The sequence below is a fragment of the Eretmochelys imbricata genome, chromosome 7, assembly GCF_965152235.1.
Source record: "Eretmochelys imbricata isolate rEreImb1 chromosome 7, rEreImb1.hap1, whole genome shotgun sequence".
In the NCBI taxonomy this organism is placed as follows: domain Eukaryota; kingdom Metazoa; phylum Chordata; order Testudines; family Cheloniidae; genus Eretmochelys; species Eretmochelys imbricata.
In genome coordinates this window covers 20,455,404-20,480,894 of record NC_135578.1, presented here as the reverse complement: position 1 = coordinate 20,480,894, position 25,491 = coordinate 20,455,404, and the positions used below count along the sequence as shown (strand labels likewise).

The following is a 25,491-nucleotide window of genomic DNA, read 5'->3' as shown; positions in this document are numbered from 1 at the left end:
GAATTACTGGGTGAAATTCTATGGCCTGTGTGCTATGCTGATGGTCAGATTAGATTATCACAATGGTCCAATATGGCCTTAAAATCTATACCCAAATGTCTTGTCCCAAATTCATACAGTGGGTCAGTGTAAGAAATGTGACTAAAAATCAGGAGCCTATATGTCCAGTTCCCCGCTCTAAGCACTAGATACACTTTCCTCCCTGAAAGGAGAAAGCCTTCACAGGTGATCCCTAAATCTTATTTTGGCGTTTGAATCTAAAGCAGTGATGGAAACTGAACAAGATGGAGGGTTTTGTTTTGTTTTTCTCTTCTGACTTGCTGCTTCTATCCAGCATATGCCTCTTCTCTGTACCTAAAGGTCTGCAACTGTTGTGTTCATCTGGTGAGTGGTGGGTAGAGAGGAAAGTGATCTAAAACTTCACAGAGAATGACAAAGATGAAATTGTGACTCCAACTGCCATTTCTTAATTTTCACTGTATTTTCTGCCTGGCAGTTTAAAGAGTAGGAAGTAAATTGGTCTCTCTCTCTCCCTCTGAACATGACTCAGGCCTTGATTCAACAAAACATATGCTTATCTTTAAGCATATGCTTAAGCCCCATTGATTTCTAGCACATTGTGGGCACTATCAAAACCAAATAATTTCTGTCTTTATTGTGTTCCTCTAGCAAGCTAGATTGGAAGCCAGTGGTGGCTGCTACTGCCAGCCGTTGTAGCTATAGTCGAAGCAGTACTTACAGCTGATAGTAATTCCAAGCTCCACACCTCTTTTCTTGGGCAGTTTAACATGGAAAGTACCACTGCTGGGTATGACAGACTCTATAAAACCAAAACAGAGAGAAGAATAAAAGTAGGAAAGGACAGATTTTTCAATTGTTTTGATGGACCATTCTGAACCACCGAGAAAATTAGTTTTAAGACATATATTATAGGTGTTGATAAATATAACGTACTACATGATTTAATCCATTCAGTGTACTCATGGTTAACAATGGCAATCTAGATTTTTAGGAAAATTGGATTAAAAATATACATATTGTATGTACTGTTATCAGTAGAGAGAGAATAATCAGGAGGTGCAGGATTCAGAGGCAGCTCTGCCAAGCACACACACATATAGGAAACCAGTCATTGCCTTTAGTCTCCTCACTCTCTTAAATCCATACATTTATAAAATATCTGAAAAAAAGATGACCTCTTCACTTATTAAGCATGCATGCCCACTAAGAGAGGTGGCTTCTGGATAAAACAGGATTTAGACAGGGATCGAACGTATCTCTCTATTGCTAGCTCACATCAAATCAGTGACTCTTACCAAGGCTATAGAATGTTTATGGAGCAGGCTTTCCCTATACCGGGGCTAATAAAGAACTACCAGAGCCTTTTGGGGGATGCTTGAGAGGGGTGAATGCACTGATTACATACCTGCCACATCAAATTCTAACTCCAACACAACTTTGTTGGTTAGTGCTGCATCGCGCAAGAACTGATTGGCTTCCTCCATGGTCCCATCTTCAGTTGCAATGCCATTGATGGAAAGGACTCTGTCTCCGACTTGTAGCAGCCCACACCTGCAGTCCAGATCAGAAAAGGAGAAAAAGCTCAAAGACAACTATGAGTCACCTTTGCCAGACAAGTCAGTCACAATCTACAGATTGACTTGGAAGAATTCAATTTTTATTTTTTCCAACCATTTTGATGGATAATATCAATGTTTATTTAAGCATTTTTTCCTATTTTTAGCCATTTCAATTTTCACAGTTGCAGGAAATAAGACAACAGGGCGGGGGGGAATCAATAATTATTGTGACAGCAGTTGCTCAGATTCAAAAAGTTAAAGCTTTATATACCCCGTTAAAACACAAAAAGAGTCAACTTAACATGTCAAAAGATACAAAGTAAACCTCCTTAAATTAAAACTTATTCATTCTCAAGCAGCATTTTTCGTACTTTGCCTACCTGCAAATGTCAGTTATCGATGGAAATTTTTTTTTGTTGGTGTGTGTGTGTGTGTACAGTGAACTAGACATTTACTGATAAAAATCTGATGTTTCCAAGTCTATTTATAGACGACTAAAACAGCTGACAGAGGCAACACACTGGGGAGCCACGCGGGGTCATGTGCCCCCTGAGATTTGCTGCTTGGCTTGTACAGAGCATGCTCAGTAACACTGCTGAAGCCAGCTGCCCTTGCTCTGCTACCGTCCCCCCTCTCCCCCACGCACACACACCAGCAGGCACGGATCGTCTCTGACAGCTGAGAAATGATAACATTAGGCCGCAAAAACAAGATACATAGCTCTAAAATACACACCCTAATGTAGAGAACCTACCAAGATCATCAGGAACAAACTCACAAGCACGGATATTTTCAGAGTTTGACCTACTCTTTGCTCAGTCATGTTCTGCTCCCAAATAGCAGTTCTTCGGGTTTCCTGCAGTGTACACAGAGAAATCTCTCTGCCACCCCTAGAAACCAAACCCACAGCTGTGAAATTGGATAAAAACTAGTTGCCTTTGCTCTCTAACCATATCTAATGGTACACAGTTCTCCATGTGTGGATGTCTGAGTCTCCTAGAACCCAAAATAATGATACTGAAAATTACAGCATCCTCCAATTAATATAGGACTAATATCAAAGTTACAATCCAATGAACTCACCAAAATGTCTCAGCAAATTGGATAATCATTCATCCCTTGTAATTGCATTTCCTGACGCCAAATGTACATTGATGCTGTTTACTGGCCTCGAAAGGCCAATATTATTGTTTGATGCTCTTCCAATATAACCACAACTGACACTTTAAAAAAAAACCAAAACGTAACTGTGTAACAACTTTTTAATTCAGAAGAAACCAAAGAACTCTACAGTTGGGTTGGAGTTGTATAACTGTAGCATGCATGCCATATATTGTGGGTTTCATCTGTGCATATGAACAGAGCAGAGTTTTTGCAAACACTAAGCAATATGTTTGCAAACAAACCCCAATCTCACCTGCCTTAACCTCAGAAGGAAATCTTAAGACTTCTGTGCCATCCACCACAGCTCGTCTTGCCTACCGCGTTATTCCACAAAGACATGAATGCAGTGCTGTACCTGGGCTTTCCCCATTGGGCAGTTTTGTCTGTCTCACACACAAACATGTAACCATTGAATTATGGCTAGAAGGAAGGGACTAAACCCATGAAATCTTTCCAAAATTTTCTTCTCTTGCATTCCTCTTTAGTTACCACAGCCAAGCACTGGTGCAGAATTCCAGGATTTATAGCAAGTTCTTCTTTCAGTCAACTTAGAATGGTCTCCAAAATCTCTCGATGGGTATTGGCTTTAAGTGTACAGGTGGAGAAAAAGAACTCTCCCAAGTTTCAGAACTCAGGTTCTCCAGCTCAGTGGGATCTTTATCTGTTACTGACCATGCAAAACCTTCAGCTACCCAATTTCAAATATCATCGGATTTTGCTGACGTTTCACAGAGCAACCATATCTTAACAATCCCATACCTCACTCCAAGCACGACTGGATTGTAAGAGAACAAGTCACCTGTGGTATCAAGGTTTGTTACTACATTAAGAGGCCATCATGGACAAAGGAGACTAGGAAGTAGCTGTCATTCCAAACAAGCCCTGGATGCAACCGGCCAAGATGTCATGAGAGCACACTTACATTGTGGTGTTGAAAAATGCACATGCTCAACACCTTTTCTCTCTAGAGGTTGGAGAGGTGATTTTGCTGGTATTTATTAAATCTGTGTTATGTTATGGGGCTGCCTGGGTTACGTTATCCATGGAAAAATGAAGATGTATTTTTAAAGAATATGTCAAGGAGACCCAGAGATGCCAGGCACTCTTCTGTGTACTATAAATGTGAATCATGGCAGTTTTAATTGGCTGTACAATCAATTAGATGCTTCACTGGTCCTCTGCATGTGCAGCTACTATGATTTGATGTGGCTAGATGTGGAAATTGTGGCTTATAGAACTTAAGACTCCCAACGGCTGTGACAGAAAGATTTCCTTCAGCACTATGAACTCTGTTGCTGCAGCACTAGGTCTTACTTAGAAGGAACCAACAGCAGCACGACAAAAAGGTATTACATTGTGATCACAAAGTCAGCTAAAGACTGAACCGGCTGTGACACTGCCATGGTTTTCATCACGGGACAGCAGGGTCATTGGGTGCCTTCAAATAACAACAGAGAAGATGGCTGCCCTTTTCCTCACTCGAGCTGCTTGGACAGGAGACGCAGGTTCTTACGTTCCTTCGCTCAAGTTAGATTTTCCTCCCAGGTCTCTAAAATGTTGTGAAGTGAAGCCGTGACCTCATGTCCCCCTTGATGAAGGTGCTGAAGCCAGATGTGCCTTGTTAACTCTAGTCTACAGTATCATCTAGTGGTGAGTGAAGGAGACTGGGAGTCAAGACTCCTGTGTTATTTTTCTGGCTTTACCACTGACACGCTGGTCTTATGCAGACCAAACCCTCTTTCAGTCTTTTTCCCCACCAAGATGACACCCAACTTATGGGTGGGCTGCGTGGCTTCCATCAGTGTTTGTAAAGTGCTGCGAGATCCTTGGAAGAAAAGTGCTACCGATGAAAAGAATGAGGAGGCTGGTGTATTCTTGAGTGAAGGACATACTTCTTGTAACACTGGAGTTCACCGTGTTGGATGCCTTCACTTGGGTTTAATGTCTGCTCTAAATGAGCTTTACATTTTGTTATGGCTGATACGATGTGCAGGTCACATCCTAACCTGATAAAAACTTGGTGGCAACTTTCACTGGTCACTAATTTTTCTCACTTGTGAGCTCTTAGTGTTACTGGCTTCCAGGTGCTATGATCAAATGACAAAAATCTGAGCAGAACTTGATCATCATACACATTGTAAGGAGAGTGATCACTTTAGATGGGCTTTTGCCAGCGGGAGAGTGGGGTGGGGGGAGGTATTTTTTCATGCTTTGTGTGTATAAAAAGATCTTCTACACTTTCCACAATATGCATCCTATGAAGTGAGCTGTAGCTCATGAAAGCTTATGCTCAAATAAACTGGTTAGTCTCTAAGGTGCCACAAGTACTCCTTTTTTTTTTTGAGCAGAGCTGGAGATCTCAGAACCTAAACAGACTTAGATTTTGGCACCCAGACAGACAAGAAAGCCTCGCCCATTCTCCTGGCAAATATGCACTCTCCAAAGGGCTGATCCTGCAGACTCTTCCTCCCACGGATAGTGCCCTGAAGTCACTCTGGTAAGGAAGAGTTACCTTACTTGTTTCAGCAGAACGTTTAGTTACATGAGGGAGAGGGAAACAAACACATTTAGAGGCAACCAAGAGGAAATGATAGACACCCAGCTTATACCACTCCAGCTGCTGATGCAGAGGGCTGAGTCACAGCCTAATTTTCAAGGCCAGAGGGCTCAACCTGCCCCCATTAAGCAGAGTGACTGATGGGGAGGGAGGACTCTTAGATGCCACCAGCTGTAAAACTGATCACAGGGCTGTCTTTCCCTTGAAATACCTGTCCCAGGGTCACTGGAAACAAACACTAGTTGGGTGACACATTGACTTGTTGCCAAGGAGAACTTAGCCTCTTCCTGCACCAATTGAAAGATGCAGTAAATTCTCTTTCTAAACACAGCCTGGTGCTGCTGCCTAGTGTAAGGCGCTGACCTAAAACAGAGCACTCTAGAGGGGATAGGAATCAAATCCTCTCCCCTTCGCTTGGATTCTCACAGACCATTCTACAGCAGGCACACAGCACTGTCAGCTCATAAAGCAAGTTTCCACAGCCAGATGTTGCGTCTCTCACTCAGTAGCTATTGGGAACTGGCTAGCTGCTTTCAAGAGAATAGTGGCTATACCGGGAATTGACTCAACTCACCGGAACTGCACTATGTCCCACCCCATTAAACAGAGAAAAACCCAAAGGCGGTGAACAGGTGAGACCGGCCAATGAGAGAGTGAGTTATGATGGTATCACAACATGAGGCAGACCGCATCCCCATGGAGGACAGCCGGATGAGAAAAAAAAGCAAGACTAAGGAAGGAAAAGTTACATTCCTGGGCCTTGTGTCCTTCCTCGCACTCAAAGGGCTTTCCTTCCCTGCTCCGGAACGGCTCCCCCGGCTGCAAATGCTCAGCCAGCCTCCAACCGGCCTCCTGTTCCACAAGCATAGCCGACCAGGCAAACGCATGCTCTTTCATATACAAACCGGGGAGCCCAATTTGTTTGCACAGGTGGCTACCCAACGTTTGTGTAGCACAGAGACTGCACGCACATGGGTGAGCATGTCGAAATGAAGGCCAGCCACGAATGACGATTTGGCCTCGTAAGTGGAAGAAAATGGCTGAGATATCTGGAGTAGTAGCAGTTCGAACAGTACCTGCTAAGGAGGAGAGAATAAAGTTCCTGGCCTGAATGGAGGTTAGTACAATTTTCTTTTGGCCTCCCTACATATCTCCTCTCTCCCTCCCCCCTAAACACCGACCGGATTCTATTGTGCCAGGAGGGCAACAACAATATGATGAAGGTGTTTTACCTGTGGCTAAGAGGCTAGGAAAGGTGGCCTGCTATGTTGAAGATAGCACACATTGCAGAAAGTAATTTTCAACATCCAAATAATCTGTACTGCAAAGCAGGGAAGATAGTTCTCTGCAATCTGAATGCATGAAGGTGGTGACTGGCGGAGCGAGAATCCTGCTGGGTGGTCAGCTAAGAAGAAAAGCTGCCTGCATGACACGTTAGATCCAGGCAAGACCGTGCAGCAAGTCTCTGCTCTCGCTTGGGGCTTGGCAAGAGGATAAGAGAGGCAGCGCTGATTCCAAACCCTCCTGGGAGAGAAGGCTTTGTTAATGCCTGATTTATAAAAGCAGTTTGGGATTTCACAACACGGTCCAACTCCACCACATTAATGGGAAATAAAACCACCGTCGCTTTTATAAATTGGATTTTAAATCCAAACAATAAGGCGCAGAAGGCTTTAGCATCCCTACCAACTGGTGCCACAGCTGGACAATATTTTCAGGGAGACCTCGGAGAACAGAAGATACTTCTTTTCTTTTTGCCACCACCACCACCTCACAAAGTTTGATCCTAAGTATTTAAACTATATCTGCTGTGATTACGTACAACACAGGCTGCCCCACAACGTGGATACCGCGATGCAAAGATTCAGATTTTTTCTGCTTGAGACTCTTAAATGCCACTAGGCCCTCTCTGTGGTGTGATCAATGTTTTATTTGTGTAGTGTGGTTTGTGGCAGCTGAAGCCTTGCCAGGGAGATAAAACATTAATCAAGCCTGCAGAGATTTGTTGTGCTAGGGAAAGAGCCACAGTAGGAACCAGGAGCTATTTGTTATTTCCACCACAGCATTTGGCAGGACAGATCATCAGTGTAAATCACAGGCAGTTTAAGGAATTGTCCATAGGGGTGGGTGCATGCGGTTAGTTTTGAAACTAATGTACCTTATTCAGTGGGAATTAAAAGCAAGGCTGTAGCCAGAGAATGCTATGTAAAAATGGCTTCTTATTCAAACCAGCGGTGGTCTTGTTTGAGTCTCCACTGGTGACTTTACTGGCACTATGTAAAGACAATATTTGGTCCCGTAATCCCACAGGAGCCAAGGTAACTCTGGAAGTACAATCTCGATTCTATTCTGCTCCATGAATAATCATTGCTAATTACTCTGCCTCACTCTCAACACTGTCAGCTAAATTTGAATTGCAAGGGTCTTTTTACTGGTAACAATGTAAGAGGGAGGAGGAACAGATTGATTTTTAGAGCTTGAGAGTTATGTTGGGGAAAAAAGCCATCTGTGTGGCCCTTTGGCTGGAATACAGAACTTGGGCTCACAACACCTGGATTTTAGCCCCAACTCCGGCACTGGCTTGCTGCACCACCTTTGGCAAGTCACTTCACTATGCTGTCCCTCAGTTTCCCTGTGCATAAAATGGAGATAATGACATTTAGCCACCTTCTTGAAGAGCTCCGAGATGCTGAGTTGGAGAGCGAGATAAGCGTGCTACGTAATATTCTCTTCTGACCTGTGAAGCAAACCAACCTACTACTGAGTCTCAGTGAGGTACACATGGAGCCAATAGCGTCATTTTTAGAGTCATTTCTGGCTCCAACTGCACTTAAAAACAAAAAAAAAAAGACGTCACAAAGCACGTGGCAGGCAGACAAAACGATAAACACCAGCATTCAACTGCCACAGAAATAGACACTTCAGGTAACGCTCACACAAACTGGGTATGACCTTCCACTGAAATCCAGATATCAGACAGCAGCACAACTCCTCCAGGAGATGATGGAGCCATCTCAGAGAAGGGACAAGGCGTTTTTCTGGGTGCACCTGTGCAATGCCAGAAGATCCTGTGGAATTCGCAGCCTCTGGTGCTTCACTAGAGCCCACACCTAGTTTGATTTAGGGCACAGTGCGAAGTGCGTTTCTTTATAAAGGTCTTTGATTAGTCAAACCACAGGCCTGCTGAGCCAATTACAGTTAATTTTAATCAACTGTGACCATTTCGTGGTACATTGGCTTTAATTGTAGTGAAAACCCAAATGCTGCTGTATTGGCCAATGCATACAAATAAATATTGATGCTCTCCTAGATGGGAAGGAGATTAAAATTAAGTTCCATGCTCGAATATGAGGAAATGCAATGTCTGAAACAAACCACCAGCAAGTAGGCCCTCCAGTATAGTACCGATTCACTTCCCTGTACTGAACGCACAAGCACTAAGCCACACCCAGTGAGGAACTGGTGATAATGAAAAGATAATCAATAAAAAGAGGAGTAATGGGTGAAAGACACGTCTTTGAAAAAGGAAACCATCAGCAACATCATGCAGTGATCAAGGGCAAGGTCTCTAACCTCTCTGCTGGGCTGTCGGGCTCAATAAATCGGACGAGGGGCGGGGAAGACAGGGTTTCAGTAGCAAAGATCCCACCCTGGAGTTGAAGGCCAAAGCCATTCAAGGGGTCTCCCCTTAGGATCACCTCTGTTGTTTCTGTGTGAACAATCTGCCCGCCGGGACCCACTGTACTAGAAGCCAGAGACACTGAAATGAGAGAAAGCATTAGAGGTGGTGGTTAGCAGTTAGCTTTGTGCAAGGTCTGCAGAAACATGGCTCCCGTGTTGCCTCGTGGCTGCAAGTGCACACAAGCCATTTCCAACTGGCCATTCTGCATCGTTCCACGGTAAAGGAACACTGCCGGGGAGGGGAGCCTAACATGAACACACATGGAGGTGGATGCAGTATGTCACAGAAGCACCACTTATCAGCAGGGACAGAGGGGCAAGCTCATGATTTGCAAGGTCTCAAGCAAGAGCAAGACCTAAAAGATGCAGGCAGGAGAGATTGGGGGGGGCGGGGCGGCAGTGATTAACTTGGGCCAGGACTCTGGCCCCACTGCAGGAAAGGTTGGAGTAGTAGGAGCAGTACAAATTAAGGGAGAGAAACTAAACTCATGACAAAGTTTCTCCAAACTCTGATCCCTGCTGGCAAAAAGGTGGGGAGGAAAAGGGGACTGCAAGATGCTGTCAGCACAGCATTCACAAAAGCACAGGGCCCACCACAGTCTCTTCCACTGCTTGTGTCCAAGGCTGGCCCTAGTGAGGGCACCTGAGTAGGAAGAGGGAAGGGTTGGTGGCACTGAGATCAACACACCCTTCTAGCCAGGCATCCCACTTACAAGAGCTCTTGTGGTCCTTCTTCCTCTGTCTCCTCCTCATCATGGTGGCACGCGGGCTCATGGGTTGGGAGCTCCGAGGTAGCGTATTCGAATTCTGGCAGGGAAAACCTTGTGTGTTCATGCTGGGCGATGAGAAATTGGCAGCAACCAGAGCTATGCAAACACAGAACATGTTACATACCCACACGAAGAATAATAAATAAGAGAAAACAAACCTAACTCACCAGCATGGTTAAACGCAAACTTTTAACTCGCCAGTTATACATCAAGCAAGTAAGCAAGCAACTACTTCAGCAGATTAAAACAGGACATGCTTTCTGCTGGAAACTTCCATTGGCTAACCACGCATGCACTCACTGGCGTGTTTACTGTAAGGTTGCCTATGATTACACTGGGCACACTGGTGTGTTACTGTAGGACTGTCTCCTCCTTAACCAAATATGCTGGTATCATTAGTATAGAGTTGCCTTCTTTGCAGCATGTCATCATCATATTGTAGAGCTGCCCAAGAGCATGCCTAGCTAGTTACACTAGTGTGTTATTATAGGGTTGCTCAGCATGCTGGGCTTTATTGGAGGGTTGTCTGCTCCCCTCCCCCATGTGCTGGACTGCACACACTCACTTAACAATAAAAACCTCATTACGGATTTTTGGACACAGATTTGGAGACCAAGGAAGTGGTGGGTCACATTCTGGATCGATAACCTTGACAGTGTTCTTTAAGCTTACTGTGGGAGGTGAGTGGTCAGTAAGCACGACCGCAGAGCTACAAGCTCTTGCGGAGAGAGAGACACAAATGCTTAGTGGATGGGTTACATTTGCAATAATCTTGGTTGGAGGTCTGGTTCCAGGTGGGTGTCTTGCAGTGCCCTGGATGGTGGGTGTGGCAGTAGTTGACACAGGGATCCCAGCAATGGTGGTGGTCACTTTTCTGCACCTTGACTGCAATCAGCACACACAAGAAACAAAACCACAAAGACAGGGAAAAGAAAATTAAGATAAGCAACGAGGAACAGAAGCCTTTGAGGATTCAGCCATTGGGAGAGCTGTGTAGATCAGTGGATCAATGCACTAGCCTTTCCCCACAGGGGACTTTGAGTCAAGTCACATTAGCACCACTTTATTGAGCCAGGCACCATGCAGGCGTCTCATGCACACAGTTCTGCCAGTCTCGACAAGGGCTGCAACATATACCAAACGTCCACATCCCCACCAACGTCCCATTGGTAAGAACAGCCATAATTTTGTTTGGGTAGGAAAGCGGTGTCAGGGTGCAGTGAGAGTGTCAGCAACAGGGATGTGTCACTGAGTAATGTCACAGCACAACAACAACTGGATGATGTGGATGTCGGAAATTTGCTTCCCCAAGAACTAGGCTTCCATTCACCTCAGAGCCGCTGGCGTGAATCTAACCCAGGTCGGTAGTGCCCAAGACTCATTACCATCTGAAAGCTGTTGTATAGTCACGGGTATTGCTTACACTAGAGCATTTTAGCCTGAACTTCTGGAAGCCTGGTCTACACTGGGGCTCCTGCTGGTGCTAACACTATTTCAGTGGCACCATGCGCTGGGAGCCCTACTGTAGACAAGGCTTCAGAGGCTGCAGGAGGTTTTGAAAGGGAGTCTTGTCTGCTGTAGGGTTCACACCTACACTACCACTGGTGCAGATGAACTAACAGTAGCACTGGTGGGATTTTTCCCCCTAAAACACCCGTACTGTAGATAGGGCCAATGCAAAATGCATTTGTGGTCACTATTTGTTCACCAGTGGTCAGGCATCTCTATAAAAAATGACGACCAGAAAAAGCCAAAGATTGAAGGGTCTCTGAGACAGAACCATCCTCTTACCAGGGCAGAACTAAACATATTAACAGAGCACCACGGGGGATTCCTGCCAATGCTGAACACTATATGTGCATGCTGAAGAGAGCTCAGTTTTTAGAGCTTCATCTGGCACCTTTTACCAGCAGTAACTTCACCAACCAACAGGTAATGTCACACCTAGGCCAAGGCTAATGGTGATGGGAGGGACTCCTGTCATGTTGAGTTGTGGGCTCCAGAGCACTCACCAAGGCAGAAGAAAGAGGGAAGGGTTTTTTGTTTGTTTTTCATAAATCTTATCAAACACACAAACCGCACACACTGCGCCTCCACTCAAACAGCAAAAGGAGCCTACATTACAGGAAGTCTACATAAAAAAAAAGCTTTAAAAACCAGGGCGCAAACATGACACTTGGCAAACATTCAGGAAGCCACTCGACGGCTTTCCTTTTTATCCCTTCTTCCAGCCCAGCACTTCAGGGGGTTCCATAGCAGCACAACGGTTTGCCTGTGCAGATCTGATTGTAGGATTAGGGCCCTAGAGCATAGTCTCCATGCAGGAGCTACCTTGGCTTCACGATACCTATTTATGGTGCCATGCACACTCTTTGAGGTGAACAGATAAACGAATACCAAGATGCATGCACATTTTCTGTTCTGTCTGAAGTGATATTTGAATGTTTTCTTATCAAGGCCCCTGGACCAAGAACTGGCCGTGGCCACTGACGTGGTTTGATTTCCTACTCCCACAGCACTTGGATCTATTTCCCAGGTGACGTGCATCGTGCTATCTATCTATATTTTTGTTTCCTGGTGGGCAATGCTTGACAAAATGAGCAAATTTGCAACAGACCCTCTTTTCAGCAACATACAAACTGCATCCCACAGCAGACAGTCACTGTAGCCATGACTTATAGTGGAGCTCTTTTAACCTTTCACAGACTGATAACCATCCTTCACGGATGAGATATTCTCTGCAAATTGAACTCTCTCTCTCCAAGTGTAATTGCTGGCAGCACAAGCAGGATCAGCTCTTACCAAGGAACAGATCTCTGACAAGGATACCCACTCGACTAGTGACTTCGCCACACAGATTTGATCTAAAAAGTCATGTTCCCTGATGATCTAAAACACTGGAAATAAATTCTGCTTATGTGATACCCATCACACCATAGGCTTCCATAGGCACTTTACACCAATCACATTGTTCAGCTCAGGCATTTCCTCTGCAATTCTGTGTACTTGTTTCTCTGCGTCCCGTGTGATTTATTTAGCGAACTGAGCAGATGAGAAACTATCTGCTTTTTAAAAGACATGGCTCCAGCTATGCAGTTTGCATGCTGTGAATATAGGGGACACTGTTCAGTAGTTCAGATTAGGGTTGCCAACCTCTAGGAGTGGCCTGGAGGCTTCAGGGAATTAAAGATTAAGCCATGTGTTGAAACCTCCAGGAATACGTCCAACCAAAATTGGCAACCCTAGGTCAGATCCAAAACACAGGAGTTTTGTTCTCATAAAACCAAATATTAAACAGTATTTAATGAAAAGTAATTGACAATCTTGTGTCTCTGTGGGATGTCAATGGCATCTACCCACCTACGCTCTGCTGCTCTCCAGAAGGCGATATTCTAGGCCTTACACACCTGCCATCCACTGAAGAAGTTTACCTGTTTTGTGTTGCATGGCCCATTTTTCTTGTGCCCTCATTTGTTCCCAGATTCACATGAACAGGATACTGCAAAGAGGGTGGCAGAGTAACACCCACGCCCTGCTCCATGTACAGCCCTATGTACCCGTACAAGATCAACCACCTGAAGCTTATTATGTGGTCCTGGGGGTTAATCACTATGGGGCAAATTCATACCTGTGCTGGCATGAGCACTGGTGCAGGGACATAGCGGAGGTGGCTTGTGCTTCCCTTATTCTGGGCAGCCAGGGTCCCACTGCCACCCTCCTACAGCCTCCCCCTGTCCTTGCAGTGGGGGAAGGGGAGGGACTTACATGGAGGGGGTACTAAGACCCTCTGTGCAGGGGTTATTCCCTGGGGAGGGGGGGAGGTTTATGTCTGCCCTACAGCCCCTTTGCACCAACCTAGACAGTATAAAGAGGCTGCAGGGCAAATATCAGTTTGGCCCTAAGAGCTCAATCACTTACGATGCAGAGGGCCACCCATTCCCACGGAGGTCAATGGGAGCAGAACGTGCTCAGCTTCTTGCAGGACCAGCCGCCACAAGAAAGCTGCAGATGCCTGTAAGGCAGCATTGTTCACCAGTTCTCCCACTCCTAGACCCCGCAGATAGCGGCCTATTACTTCAGTAAGGGCTCAGCTCTATGTATACATATACACACACAGATAGATAGGAGCAGGGAACATTTAAGGACATACACCAGCCTGGATCCACAGCACACAGAGCTCTGCTTCATATCAACGGCCGTTCAACGTGCAGCTCAAGGGCATCTGTTTGTTTTGACCTTCATTCGTTAAACAGTTTAAATAACGTGGGAACAGTTGTCACTTTCATACCTTTTGCCTTGAAGTGCCATGATTATGCTAAGAAATTTGCACTCTGGATTGCTACTACGGTTGGCTGATCTAAGTGGGGATGGGGGGAAATGACTGGGCACATACACAAAGCCATCCCTCCATTAAAGGTACCTCTTGAATGCATGTGTTTTGGAAGGAGATTAGGAGCAGGGCACCAAAGCAGGAAGGAGAATGCTCATTTTAACGGCTGTTGAAAAAGGATTAGTTTTCCATTTTTCTTGGGCACCTGGGTCAAGTCATTAGCCCCTCTGCTCAACTGCTCTAATTCTGCACAAATTAATCTAGGCATTTTAGAGCTTTAAACTTTTCTAGAAAAGGAGCAGTTATTAGGGTTTTATGATCCATTAGATTATGCTAACGGACATTACAAATTCCTCCTTTCCCAAGTCATCCTGGAGGGGTAATGGACTGTGAGCTTCGCCTTGGGCTATTATCGGTCACCAGCGACTAAATGGGTGCGTGCAAGATTGGTGCCCTGCAACCAGGCGACTGAGAAAGCACCATAGAGGTGATTGGAACTGGCGGTTACATTATCTGATCCTGGGCACCATGAAACACTAACAATCAGTCTCGACTTATTCAGTCCCCAGAAAGAGCAGGCCTGCTGTGCAGAATGTGAAGTTTACCCCTTAACAGAGCAGGCTGGGACTGCATTAAATATTATGGTATCGGCACTGAATTCAGCCTAGGTTTAGATGAGGATCCGACCCTCTGCCAACTCTTGTCTTATCGGAGGAGAGATTAAGGCACGGTGTACACTTGGAGCTGGGGGTGTGATTCCCAGCTCACATGGACATATTTCATGCTAGTTCTCATCTGAAGGAGCATGCTAAAAATTGTAGCAGAACCACTATAACATGGGCAACAGCAGCGTGAGCTAGCAGCTACGAGTATAATCCCACCTGGACCCCGTGGATAGGGCAGCTAGCCTATGCCATGATGGTCCATGCTACCATGGCTACACTACCATTTTTAGCATGCTCCTTCAGATGAGAGCTGGCACCAGGATGCCCACACAAGCCAGGAATCACTCCCCCAGCTCAGTGTATAGACGTACCTAAGGGCACATCTACACTGCAATCGGAGGTGTGACTGCAGCACTTGTAGCTATACCCATGCGATCACAACTAAAAATACCAGTGTAGACATGGCAGCACAGGCTTCAGCCTGGGCTAGTAACGCAAGTACATGCCCAGGGTCTCCAGCATGCTTGTCCAGTCTGCACTGAAGTCCATGACATTGCATTTACATTGCTATTTTTAGTGGTGCTGGTGTGGGTAAGTCTGCCTGCACTGAAATCACACCTTGGTTTGCAGTAGAGACTTACCCTAAGACGGATAACAACGAGGCTTCCGAGGGTGAAATCCTGGGGGGTTTGTCATTGACTCCTTTAGTGATATTTCCTCTCACTGATTCTTCTAGTCCACCACCTTCTTCTGCTCAGACTCAGGGGCACATGATCAAGCAGCAATTACGGCAGTGCTGAGCAGGAAGACCAGCACTCATGTTTCTGCATTTTTTCCATAACTGGACCAACTTGTGGTCTAATTCTCTATCTACTGGCATCATTCACAAGGCAAGTGCCAGGCCCTGCACAATTAAAGATGCACCTTGAAAGCCAGATGCCTATGTAAGGATTGTTGAATAGAAAAAAAATCATTTTGGGGTACCCTTGTAATAATTGGGCTTACACATTTATTTTAAATGTAAACTCAATTAAAAACAATATAAAGTTCATAAAAAAAATCACAACCTATAACCAATGTTAAAAAGGATGACCCCTCCAACGCTCCTAAATTAATTTAAAACAAAAAACTAATATAGTTCAAAAAACCTATTAAAATCATACCTAGTAAACAAAAAAGTAACACCAAAAATAAATCAAAATTAATCTGAAATGTTTAGCCTAATTAATAAACAAAATGACAAAAATAAGCTATTCCACCCACCATTCCCTTTAAAAGTTCTTTAAAAAAAACTTTAAAAAACAAATTAAAAACTGAAGCAACTAAAGCAATTTTCACCATCATAACTGCCACCCCCATCATCTGCCAAGACCCCAGGCCTTCATCATCATCCTATGTGATGTCCTGACCAAACAGGGCAAAAGGAACGTTATCAAGGATCATCATCACCACCTCTACCGGCTCCAGCCAAATCCCAAACACCACCTACAATAAAATGAAATCAAACTTTAACAGTGGCAGCAGCAGCTCCAGCCTATGCCAACTAACTTCTCTCCTTTACCCAATCTAAAACGCTGTCAAACAAGGGGGGGGGGGTTTCTTCTAAACTCTCTCTCGCTGAAAACAAACAAACCAAAAAACCCCTTAAAATAAAAGCCTTACTTAATGCTTTACATTTCAAATCCTTTAATTGTTTTTCTTATTAATAATGAATGTTAATAGTATATTTGCCATAATAATAAGCAAGGGTAAAGTCCCTGTAAATCAAACCTGCATTTAATGTTAAACAGTAAGTGGGTTATGTTAACACCATTAGCCCTTTTATTCCATCTAAATTAATACAACAGGACTAAGGATGTGAGCTTAGCACAGCTTGTGATGCTGCAGAGCAATGGATTCCCAAATCAGATGTGCCCATACAAGCCTGGAGGTTAAAAAGAAAAGGAGTACTTGTGGCACCTTAGAAACTAACCAATTTATTTGAGCATGAGCTTTCGTGAGCTACAGCTCACTTCATCGGATGCATACCGTGGAAACTGCAGCAGACTTTATATACACACAGAGATCATGAAACAATACCTCCTCCCACCCCACTGTCCTGCTGGTAATAGCTTATCTAAAGTGATCATCAAGTTGGGCCATTTCCAGCACAAATCCAGGTTTTCTCACCCTTCACCCCCCACACACAAAAACTCACTCTCCTGCTGGTAATAGCCCATCCAAAGTGACAACTCTCTACACAAGACGTTCTGGTTAAACTTGTATTTAAACTTGGAGAGTGGTCAGTTTGGATGAGCTATTGCCAGCAGGAGAGTGAGTTTGTGTGTGTATGGGGGTGGGGGGGTGAGAAAACCTGGATTTGTGCTGGAAATGGCCCACCTTGATTATCATGCACATTGTGTAGAGAGTTGTCACTTTGGATGGGCTATTACCAGCAGGAGAGTGAGTTTGTGTGTTGGGGGGTGGAGGGTGAGAAAACCTGGATTTGTGCTGGAAATGGCCCAACTTGATGATCACTTTAGATAAGCTATTACCAGCAGACAGTGGGGTGGGAGGAGGTATTGTTTCATGATCTCTGTGTGTATATAAAGTCTGCTGCAGTTTCCACGGTATGCATCCGATGAAGTGAGCTGTAGCTCACGAAAGCTCATGCTCAAATAAATTGGTTAGTCTCTAAGGTGCCACAAGTACTCCTTTTCTTTTTGCGAATACAGACTAACACGGCTGTTACTCTGAAGCCTAGAGGCTAGTCACTTTTTTCTATTAGTTTACTTGACAAACTTCGTCTCATCCACTGTGTTTCAGCAGAATGTCTATTTTTCTCCCCAGATGTCTCTCCCTGGAGCTATCCAATGTTTTATGAGAACCACGGTACAGATATTACATCAGCATTAAAAACAAACAAACAAGGTTTGGCTTCTTACTGCAAGTACACACCTGTGTCTGGAGGTTTCAGGGGGAGTCTGCTCTGGTGAGCAGGGAGTATTTCCAACTTGACATTTTCCGAAGTGGTGGCTAAGAGCTGAGTGGCCTCTAACAAGGAACAGTGCTCTGTGCTGGTGCCATCGATGGAGAGGATGTGATCACCAATGTGCAAGGCCCCACACCTGCAGAGAAAAGACACAGCCCATTATGTAAGAGCACAGATTTGTGTCCTGTGGTTAGGATTAGAGTTGGGCAAAATTCAGCAATTTTGGTTACCAGGGCTTTCACGTGAACCTGTTTTCTTCTCAGTTTTCTGATCTCCCCTTTAATTTCCAGCTTCTAGCAAATGAAGCCAAAAGCTCAAAGGGTGACAATCAAGTTTGGATTGGTTCAGTTGAAGCCAAATCAAAAACCTATGAGATTCTAATATTTTGCACCCACAGGATAAGTTGGCTGAAAACCCAGCCAGCTTCTTTATGAATATAGGCCGAATTTCAGGTGTACATTAAATCCTGGCAGCCAATGAAGGAATTCAATGACAAGACTATTACACTAATCATGGCCTAGGATTGTAGAAAGGCCTGTATTTCCTATACCCTAGCATAAAGCAATAAAGTGTATATAACAAATGGGCACAAGCCAGAAACATCAGCTCTACATTTTTGAACATCTCAAGGCTTGAAGATATTCAGATGTAGACTTTATATTTGGGCTCAATTCTCATATGCATTGGATCAAATTTGTTGCTGATGAATAGAGTCCAATGAGATTTTTTTTAATCCCACCAATTTTGCACAGAATCCTTGGACATTGCTAAAAAAAATACATTATTTTTTCTAGAAACTAGTGCATTTCAATGGGGGAGAAGTGGAATATAACTCAAATGGAACAAAGTAAGCAGCAGAGAAGACAAGTGCAACACTGCCATCTTGCTCGGGTTCATACCTGTCCACCACGCTGGCGGGCTTGATCTTGTCAATGACTATGACCTGTTTATTCCGATGTGTGCCTGTTGTCAGAGTAATTCCTAGTGTAGATCCAGGAGTCTTGGCTATTTCCACTAGTAACGGACCGGAAGCATTGGCTACAGTATCTGAAAAACAAAAATAGCATGGAGTTTTAAGACAGTTCTATTGCAGTTTTGCCAACTATAAAGTATCGAGGAAGGCAAGGTAATTTGCACGTTCACCGGTATAGACGGAATCTTAAATACCCAGTTCTCTCTATCCGCCTCTTGCTGCACCTTTACTTCCTCTTTTGTCAATACGTAAGTTCTGTGGCTTCAAAACAAAGATGTGGTAATAGGTTCTAGAGCTATTACAAAGTTGCACCAGTTTCCACATGACCACCTTTTATTACATTGATGAAATAAGATCAGGCCAGACAGTACTCTAAGACCGTGTAATACTTATATCAATAATATTAAAAGCAACTACAATGCTTGTCTCCTGGGAGGTTAGAGAGGGTTGCAGAGTGGAGAGACAATGCACTAGTTCTCTTCCTAGAAAAGTACAAAGAAACCCAGGGAGAGAATAGAATCCTATATTACCAGCTATTCAGAGAAAGGCAAGTGGGTCTGCACCTAAGACTGGGAGCCAGGAACTCCTCAGTAATCATGGCTTTGGCACAGACTCCCTCTATGACCTTGGACAAGTAATTTCACCTCTCTGCCTCAGTTTATCTATCTATAAAATGGGGCTAAAGACCCAGACTTACCTATTACCTGACAGGAGTGAGGAAATTTTGTAATTTGTTAATGTCTGCAAATGTGTTTTCATTATAACTAACCATCAGATGTTGTATTAGAGATTGTTCCTGCTCAGACATAGACAGACAGACAGAGAGACAGAGGAAGATTCATATATTCATATCTTAACTCCCTTCATATCCAATAAACTATTTCAAGAGGAGAGGGGGGAAAATCTGGATACCAGGCATCTGACTGCCTAGATAAGGGTCCCCCTCCTCCCTATGATATTACCTAAAGCCATTGTAAAGCAGCAAGATTTATGAAGCAGATAAAAGTTTTTACACTATGCAGTCCACAGCCAGAGTTGGAGCCCTCCCCAGCACTCTGGGATGCGTGTAGGCGGAGAGCTTCACGGAAAGCCAGCCATCCGCTTCAAAAGAGCAGCTAATAGAATCACCTCTGAGAATTCCTGCATTCGAGGCCTCCAAGGCCCTTGATTATTCTGGGCAAGGCTTTTCTCTTCTACAATATGCACACACACTAAAGTGCTGATGTTATCGGACTACAGTTGGAGACAGGGCTCACTCCAGCTTTCAGATAAATGGGAACGCATTGATGTATGGCTCTTCCTTGTGATTTTACACTATTCCTCATAGACACTAACTCTCCGATGAAGTGAGCTGTAGCTCACGAAAGCTTATGCTCAAATAAATTGGTTAGTCTCTAAGGTGCCACAAGTACTCCTTTTCTTTTTGCGAATACAGACTAACACGGCTGTTACTCTGAAAACTAACTCTCTGGACACAACCAGGTGAGCAGAAGTTTCCTTCACCTGGGCTTTTGCCAGATGTGCAGAGCTTCAGTTTTCTAGATCTCAGTTAGACCCTGTTCACAATGGCTTTTTACTCCCAATTGGGAGTCATGTTTAAGCTTGGTTTGAATAAGATTCGAGCTAAAACAGTTTTTAACATTAGTGCCAATTAGCAACTTTCAGCGCATCAGGTGAGACTTTGATCCACAGACAAATCACAAACCTCCTTAAAGTCAACGGGTGTCACACATTCTTTCAGACTCAATGAAAGGAGCAATTAAATTACGTCCTTTTTGGTAGTAGAGAGAGCCGAGTACAAACAATGGAGGTACAGCCCAAGGCACCTTGCAGGTCACAGCTAAGCCATCTGGGTCGAGGGATTTAGGATACTGGTTTTGCAGCCTGTGTGTGCTGGGCCTCATCTACACTGGCAAGTTTCTGGGCAGTAAAGCAGCTTTCTGCGCTGTGACTCCCGAGCTGGACACGCTGCCAAGCCACTGAGTGCGCAGAAACTGCACAGTTGCAGCGCTGTAAAAACTCCCCCCTGACAAGAGGCGCAGAGCTTTCTGCACCGGGGGCACTGCGCCACCATGCCAGTGGAGACACCCTGGGCGATTACAGCGCTGCGATTGGCCTCCGGGAGCTGTCCCACAATGCCTGTTCTTACCTCTCTGGTCACGCTTTGAACCTCTACTGCCCTGCCCTCAGGTGACCAACCGTCATCTCCACCCCGTAAATTCCTTGGGAATTTTGAAAACCCCCTTTCCTGTTTGCTCAGTGATGCGTGCAGTGGTCTCAGTGCATCTTTCCAGGTGGCCATGCCGGCTCCACGCACCAGGCGATCCCCCGCTTGGAGCGATGCCGAGCTGCTGGACCTCATCAGCATTTGGGGAGAGGAGGCTGTCCAGTCCCAGCTGCGCTCCAGCCGTAGGAATTATGATACCTACGGACAGATTTCACGATGCATGACAGAAAGGGGCCGTGACCGGGACACACGGCAGTGCAGGGTCAAAGTGAAGGAGCTGCAGAACTCCCACCACAAGGCGCGGGAGGCAACCGCCACTCCAGTGCTGCGCCCACGAGCTGCCGGTTCTACAAAGAGCTGGATGTGTTACTTGGTGGTGACCCCACCTCCACTGCGAAGTCCAGTGTGGATACTTCGGTGGCTCACATGCCAGTTGAGAGTGGACTGAGCCAGGAGGAGGAAATCTTGGACGAGGATGTGGAGTGGGGAGGGGGACCCAGAGGAAGAGGACGACTCGGAGGCCAGAGATGCATACCAGGAGCTCTTCTCTATCCCAGAGTTATTGGGGGCAGGAGGGTTGCAGAAAGCAGGCTTGTGTCTGTATGATGTGTGTACCACCACCGAGTGGTGGAACAGGCTGTTGATTGACTCCCTCGCTTCACAGGAATCTGCCTCAGAGGCCACCAGGAAGCTCTCATGGAGATACTGGGCAATCCGCTCACAAAGTTTCCACACACAAAGTTTCACAGAGTTAACTCCATCAGTTTAAACACATACCATTCGTAAAACCAGTGCAAACAAGCCCTGGGTCACCACATGCTGCTGACCTCTAGGACAGTGACCAGGGATTGCCCTCTGTTCATTTTTTAAAAAGGCATTTGTTGAAGAGAGACCAGCCATTCAAACTTGTGTCATTGTGCTAGGGAAAGACAATTTACTCTTCTCCCAAATTAGGATCAGACACCTGCAATTTAGCAAAATTAGTTCGGAGCAATTAGCACAGGGCTATTAAGTTCAAAACTAATTTAAAAAGAATTGTTGAGAAAAGTCAGCAGGCAAAGTGAATGCTCACATTATTGAATCAATTTCTATGGGTCCCTTCGGCACTACGGAGAGGTTACTGTGGCATTAGGCACTTCAGCACCTTCCTCAGGCCTGGAAAGACGCTGCTGGTGGCAGCAGCAGAGAGGGATAGTCAAGAAGCCCTAAAAAATTAGTCATCTGGGCATTTCAGGTGGGTGGCATGCCGCATAGGTAGAACAAGGCAGACTAGGTGCTACACTCCGTAACAGGGGGAAGGTACCCCAATCCCACTACAGATCAGAGTAAAGCACAGTTCACTGTTGGTAAGAGTCTCTCTCACAAGCCAACACAGTTTTAATCAGCTGTTTGGCGGCTCAGAGCTTAAGAGATATCCAACTCAAACCTTCAGTGTCCGCCAAGGGCCATACGTCCATTACTGCTGAGCTAACAGACCAGAGCCCACTGCTGCACAGCTTAAAGATACACAGCAGCTTTCTAATGCATGTCATATTTTGTCAATCAATAATGGAGCCAAGTCCCGGTAAAGCAAGTAATACCTTGCACTATTATATTGACTTTCACATAGGGATCTCAAAATGCTTTATGGCCAATGAAGCCCCTCAGCAGCTCTGGGAGGGAGGTATCACGGTCCCCATTTTACAGATAGGGAAACAAAGACATTGAGAGATAAGCGACTTACGCAAGGACACATGGTCAGTCAACTGGTAGCAAAGATGTGACTACTAGAAGCCTTCTGACCCCCAATTCCCTGTTTCGGGCACAAAATCATCCATCTCCTGATAGGAATGGGTGTGCCAACTTGAGGAAAAATTTTCTCCCCTCACACTTTCCCCTCTCTCTAGAAGAAAATCTTTGAGGTTCTGAAATGATCCAATTGTGATCCAGGGAATCCCTCCATGCCAAATGGCAGAGGGCACAGCATACCATCATTCACATCAGGCTGAGACATTGCCCCTACTCACTGTTGTCACAATCTGTATCTAAAAGGTGGCATGTGAGGCATCGCATGCAAACTGGTAACACATGGGAAATTAATTGTATGATGGACGTACGGGCGGTGCATAAAGATGTGTGCTGGAAAGATGCTCTTAACAGGTGTATGGAAAGCAATGCGTAAGCCCAGCCTCTCCTAGACAAAGGAATGATGTTTTGCCTGTTTTCCACTGTCAATTGAGCCAGGTAGTACTGCAGAGGACAATGAGAAGTACATCTACATAAAAGGCAAACAAAGCCATCAAGCTAAATGAGCAGGGCGTGGGGAGGGAAGACTGCTTAACTGTTATGATGGGGGATGAAGCCTCCACCGCAGGAAGCCTTCCTGGCTCTTGAAACAGAGACAATAGACTTTAGGAAATATAAGCAGAATCAGAAAGGCCATAACTTGTGGGACACAAGAGGCCAGAACTCTTGTATTCTGAGAAAGGCAGATCTTCACCCAAAGGGACTGAAATCTCTGGAGCCCGACTATAGGTGAGAAACCTGCTTAGACAAAGATTGTAAGTAGGTTAAGTTTCAGCCAGAACGCTGCATGTTTTGTTTTACTTGTACCCGTAGCTGTGCCTTGTGGTTTTACTTCTCACTTAAATCTCTGTTCCTTATTAATAAACTGACTCTTGTTTTATTACCAAACCATCGCAGTGCTGTGTGTCCAGCTGAAGGGTGAAGTCCTCAGCTAAACTACCAGGCTGGTTTGTGCTCTGTCTCTTCGGAGGCAGTGAACTCATAACTTCTGTGACAATCCAACTAGAGGGCCTGGACAGTGCAGGGGAGACGGTACGTGGGAGACACAGGAGTGGAAGGGCTATTGGTGTCACCCTGCAAGGAGGAACCAGGCTGGGGGAAACCAGGATGAGGCCACAGCAGTTGTGAGCAGGCTGCCGAGCCAAAGCTGCACAGCACAGCAGCACTCAGGGATACAGGGCAGGTGCTGACACAGCCCCTTACTAGCCTGGAGAACACCCAAACGAAAGCCTAACTCCTCGGCCGCTGTCATAAACATCTGTGCTTACGGCCTGATACAACTGCCACTGAAATGAATGGAAATGCTCCCGTGGACTTCATGAGGTGTTGGATCAGGGCCTTATGAATTTCAGCACTGGTTCAAGTATACCAGGAGAAAGGCCCTTGATGAGGCTTCAAGCTGATTCAAAGAGGTGTTAATAGTTCACAAATGCTGCCGAATCCTTCCCACGCTTCTCCATACGGAACCCAACCCCTGACCCTTTCAAGGGCCGCCCAGCACTAGCTTCTAAGAGCTGCCTGAACCTTTAGGTCGTTCCCAAGAATCTCATAAATCCTAATGTTCTCCTGCAAAAACAAAGCATTAAACACCATCAAGGTTGTTTAGGTATAATAAATCCACCTTCCTGTCAACCTGGAGGAGAAGCATCCCAATCAGACCACAGCAGGATGACCAGACCCCATGCACATTTTGATAACTGGCTGCCAGCTGACAGGCTACTCATAGATGAGTTCATGGATGCTACGGAATCAGTGTCCTCTTGGTTCAGTTCAGTCTGCCAATACAAACGTTTCACAAGTACGGGGAGAACCTGTCAGCCAGCCAGCCCACAGGCAGGGTTTTGTGGCTGCATTTTAAGACCTTTGTCCTCAATCACATATGGAGGAGGGACTACAGCATTTCTTCTCTGTTTTGCATGTAGCTCTTGATTCCCTCCCAGTTTTGTTAAACTCCCTATGGATAGATGCGTTGGCAGCCAAGCATGCACCGTGAGGAGAGCAGGGAGATAAGGCATGTCCCATGCTGCAAACGCAGCTCCATGCAGAGCTTCCTGCTTGCTTACACTAAGTCAGCTGCAAATTCATTCGGTTCCGAGAGCTCATGTAAGTTTATACAGTTTCATGGGTCACCCCTGAAGGGCAGATGGACACTGCCACCACTCAGCTCACGTAGAGCAGTCAACTGTTCATTTAATGCTGAAGGACATTAGTCTCTCTCTGCTTTCTCACCAGGAGAGCCACACAGAACTGTAGTCTCCGGCTAATGTTAGTGGGCTGGTAGGCAGCTGCGAAAGGAGAGAGGGTGGAGAACACAGCAACCCTCTGTCCATTCATCTTCTCCAGCAGATAGCTTCCCCAAACTGTGAGTCAATCTTAAAAGCCTTCAGCCCCGTGCTCTGTGCAGCAGCAGATACAGCTTATTTACAAAGTCACTATTTAAATGATGCATATTGCTTTAGAAGAGCCCATGAAATACAATGTTGACGCAGGAAAACGTTTGCTACTGCTGTTGCTAGACAAATGCTACAGTAAATACCAGGGCAAAGACTTTCAAAGCTGCCTTCGGGATTTGGACACTGAATTCCTATTCATTTTAATGGGAGTCCAATTTAACTCCTTAGGTGGCTTTGAAAAAACTCAGCTAAGGTAGCAATTTAGCCGTGAAAGCACCAGTTAAAAGAGCACACCCTGTGGCCCAGTTCCACCCAAGTTTCCACTGGTGAAAAACCCTGGCGCATAGTCGCTTCCCCTCTTCCCTCCTCCAGGTGAAACATCTGCTGAGGTGGGA

The 25,491-nt window shown here is 45.3% G+C and overlaps 1 protein-coding gene across 1 annotated transcript in view; it reads right to left on the bottom strand.

The window, feature by feature from the left end:
• The window catches only part of GRIP2 (glutamate receptor interacting protein 2), a 142,758-nt gene that overhangs the window by 37,882 nt on the left and 79,385 nt on the right, over window positions 1–25,491 (bottom strand). Inside the window, exons 9-15 of the mRNA XM_077821466.1 lie at window positions 18,618–18,765; window positions 17,685–17,854; window positions 10,512–10,637; window positions 9,696–9,848; window positions 8,875–9,061; window positions 1,427–1,572; window positions 740–820 (exon numbers count right to left, since the gene is read on the bottom strand). Coding sequence (XP_077677592.1) covers window positions 740–820; window positions 1,427–1,572; window positions 8,875–9,061; window positions 9,696–9,848; window positions 10,512–10,637; window positions 17,685–17,854; window positions 18,618–18,765 — 1,011 coding nt within the window. The remainder of the gene's footprint in view (window positions 1–739; window positions 821–1,426; window positions 1,573–8,874; window positions 9,062–9,695; window positions 9,849–10,511; window positions 10,638–17,684; window positions 17,855–18,617; window positions 18,766–25,491) is intronic.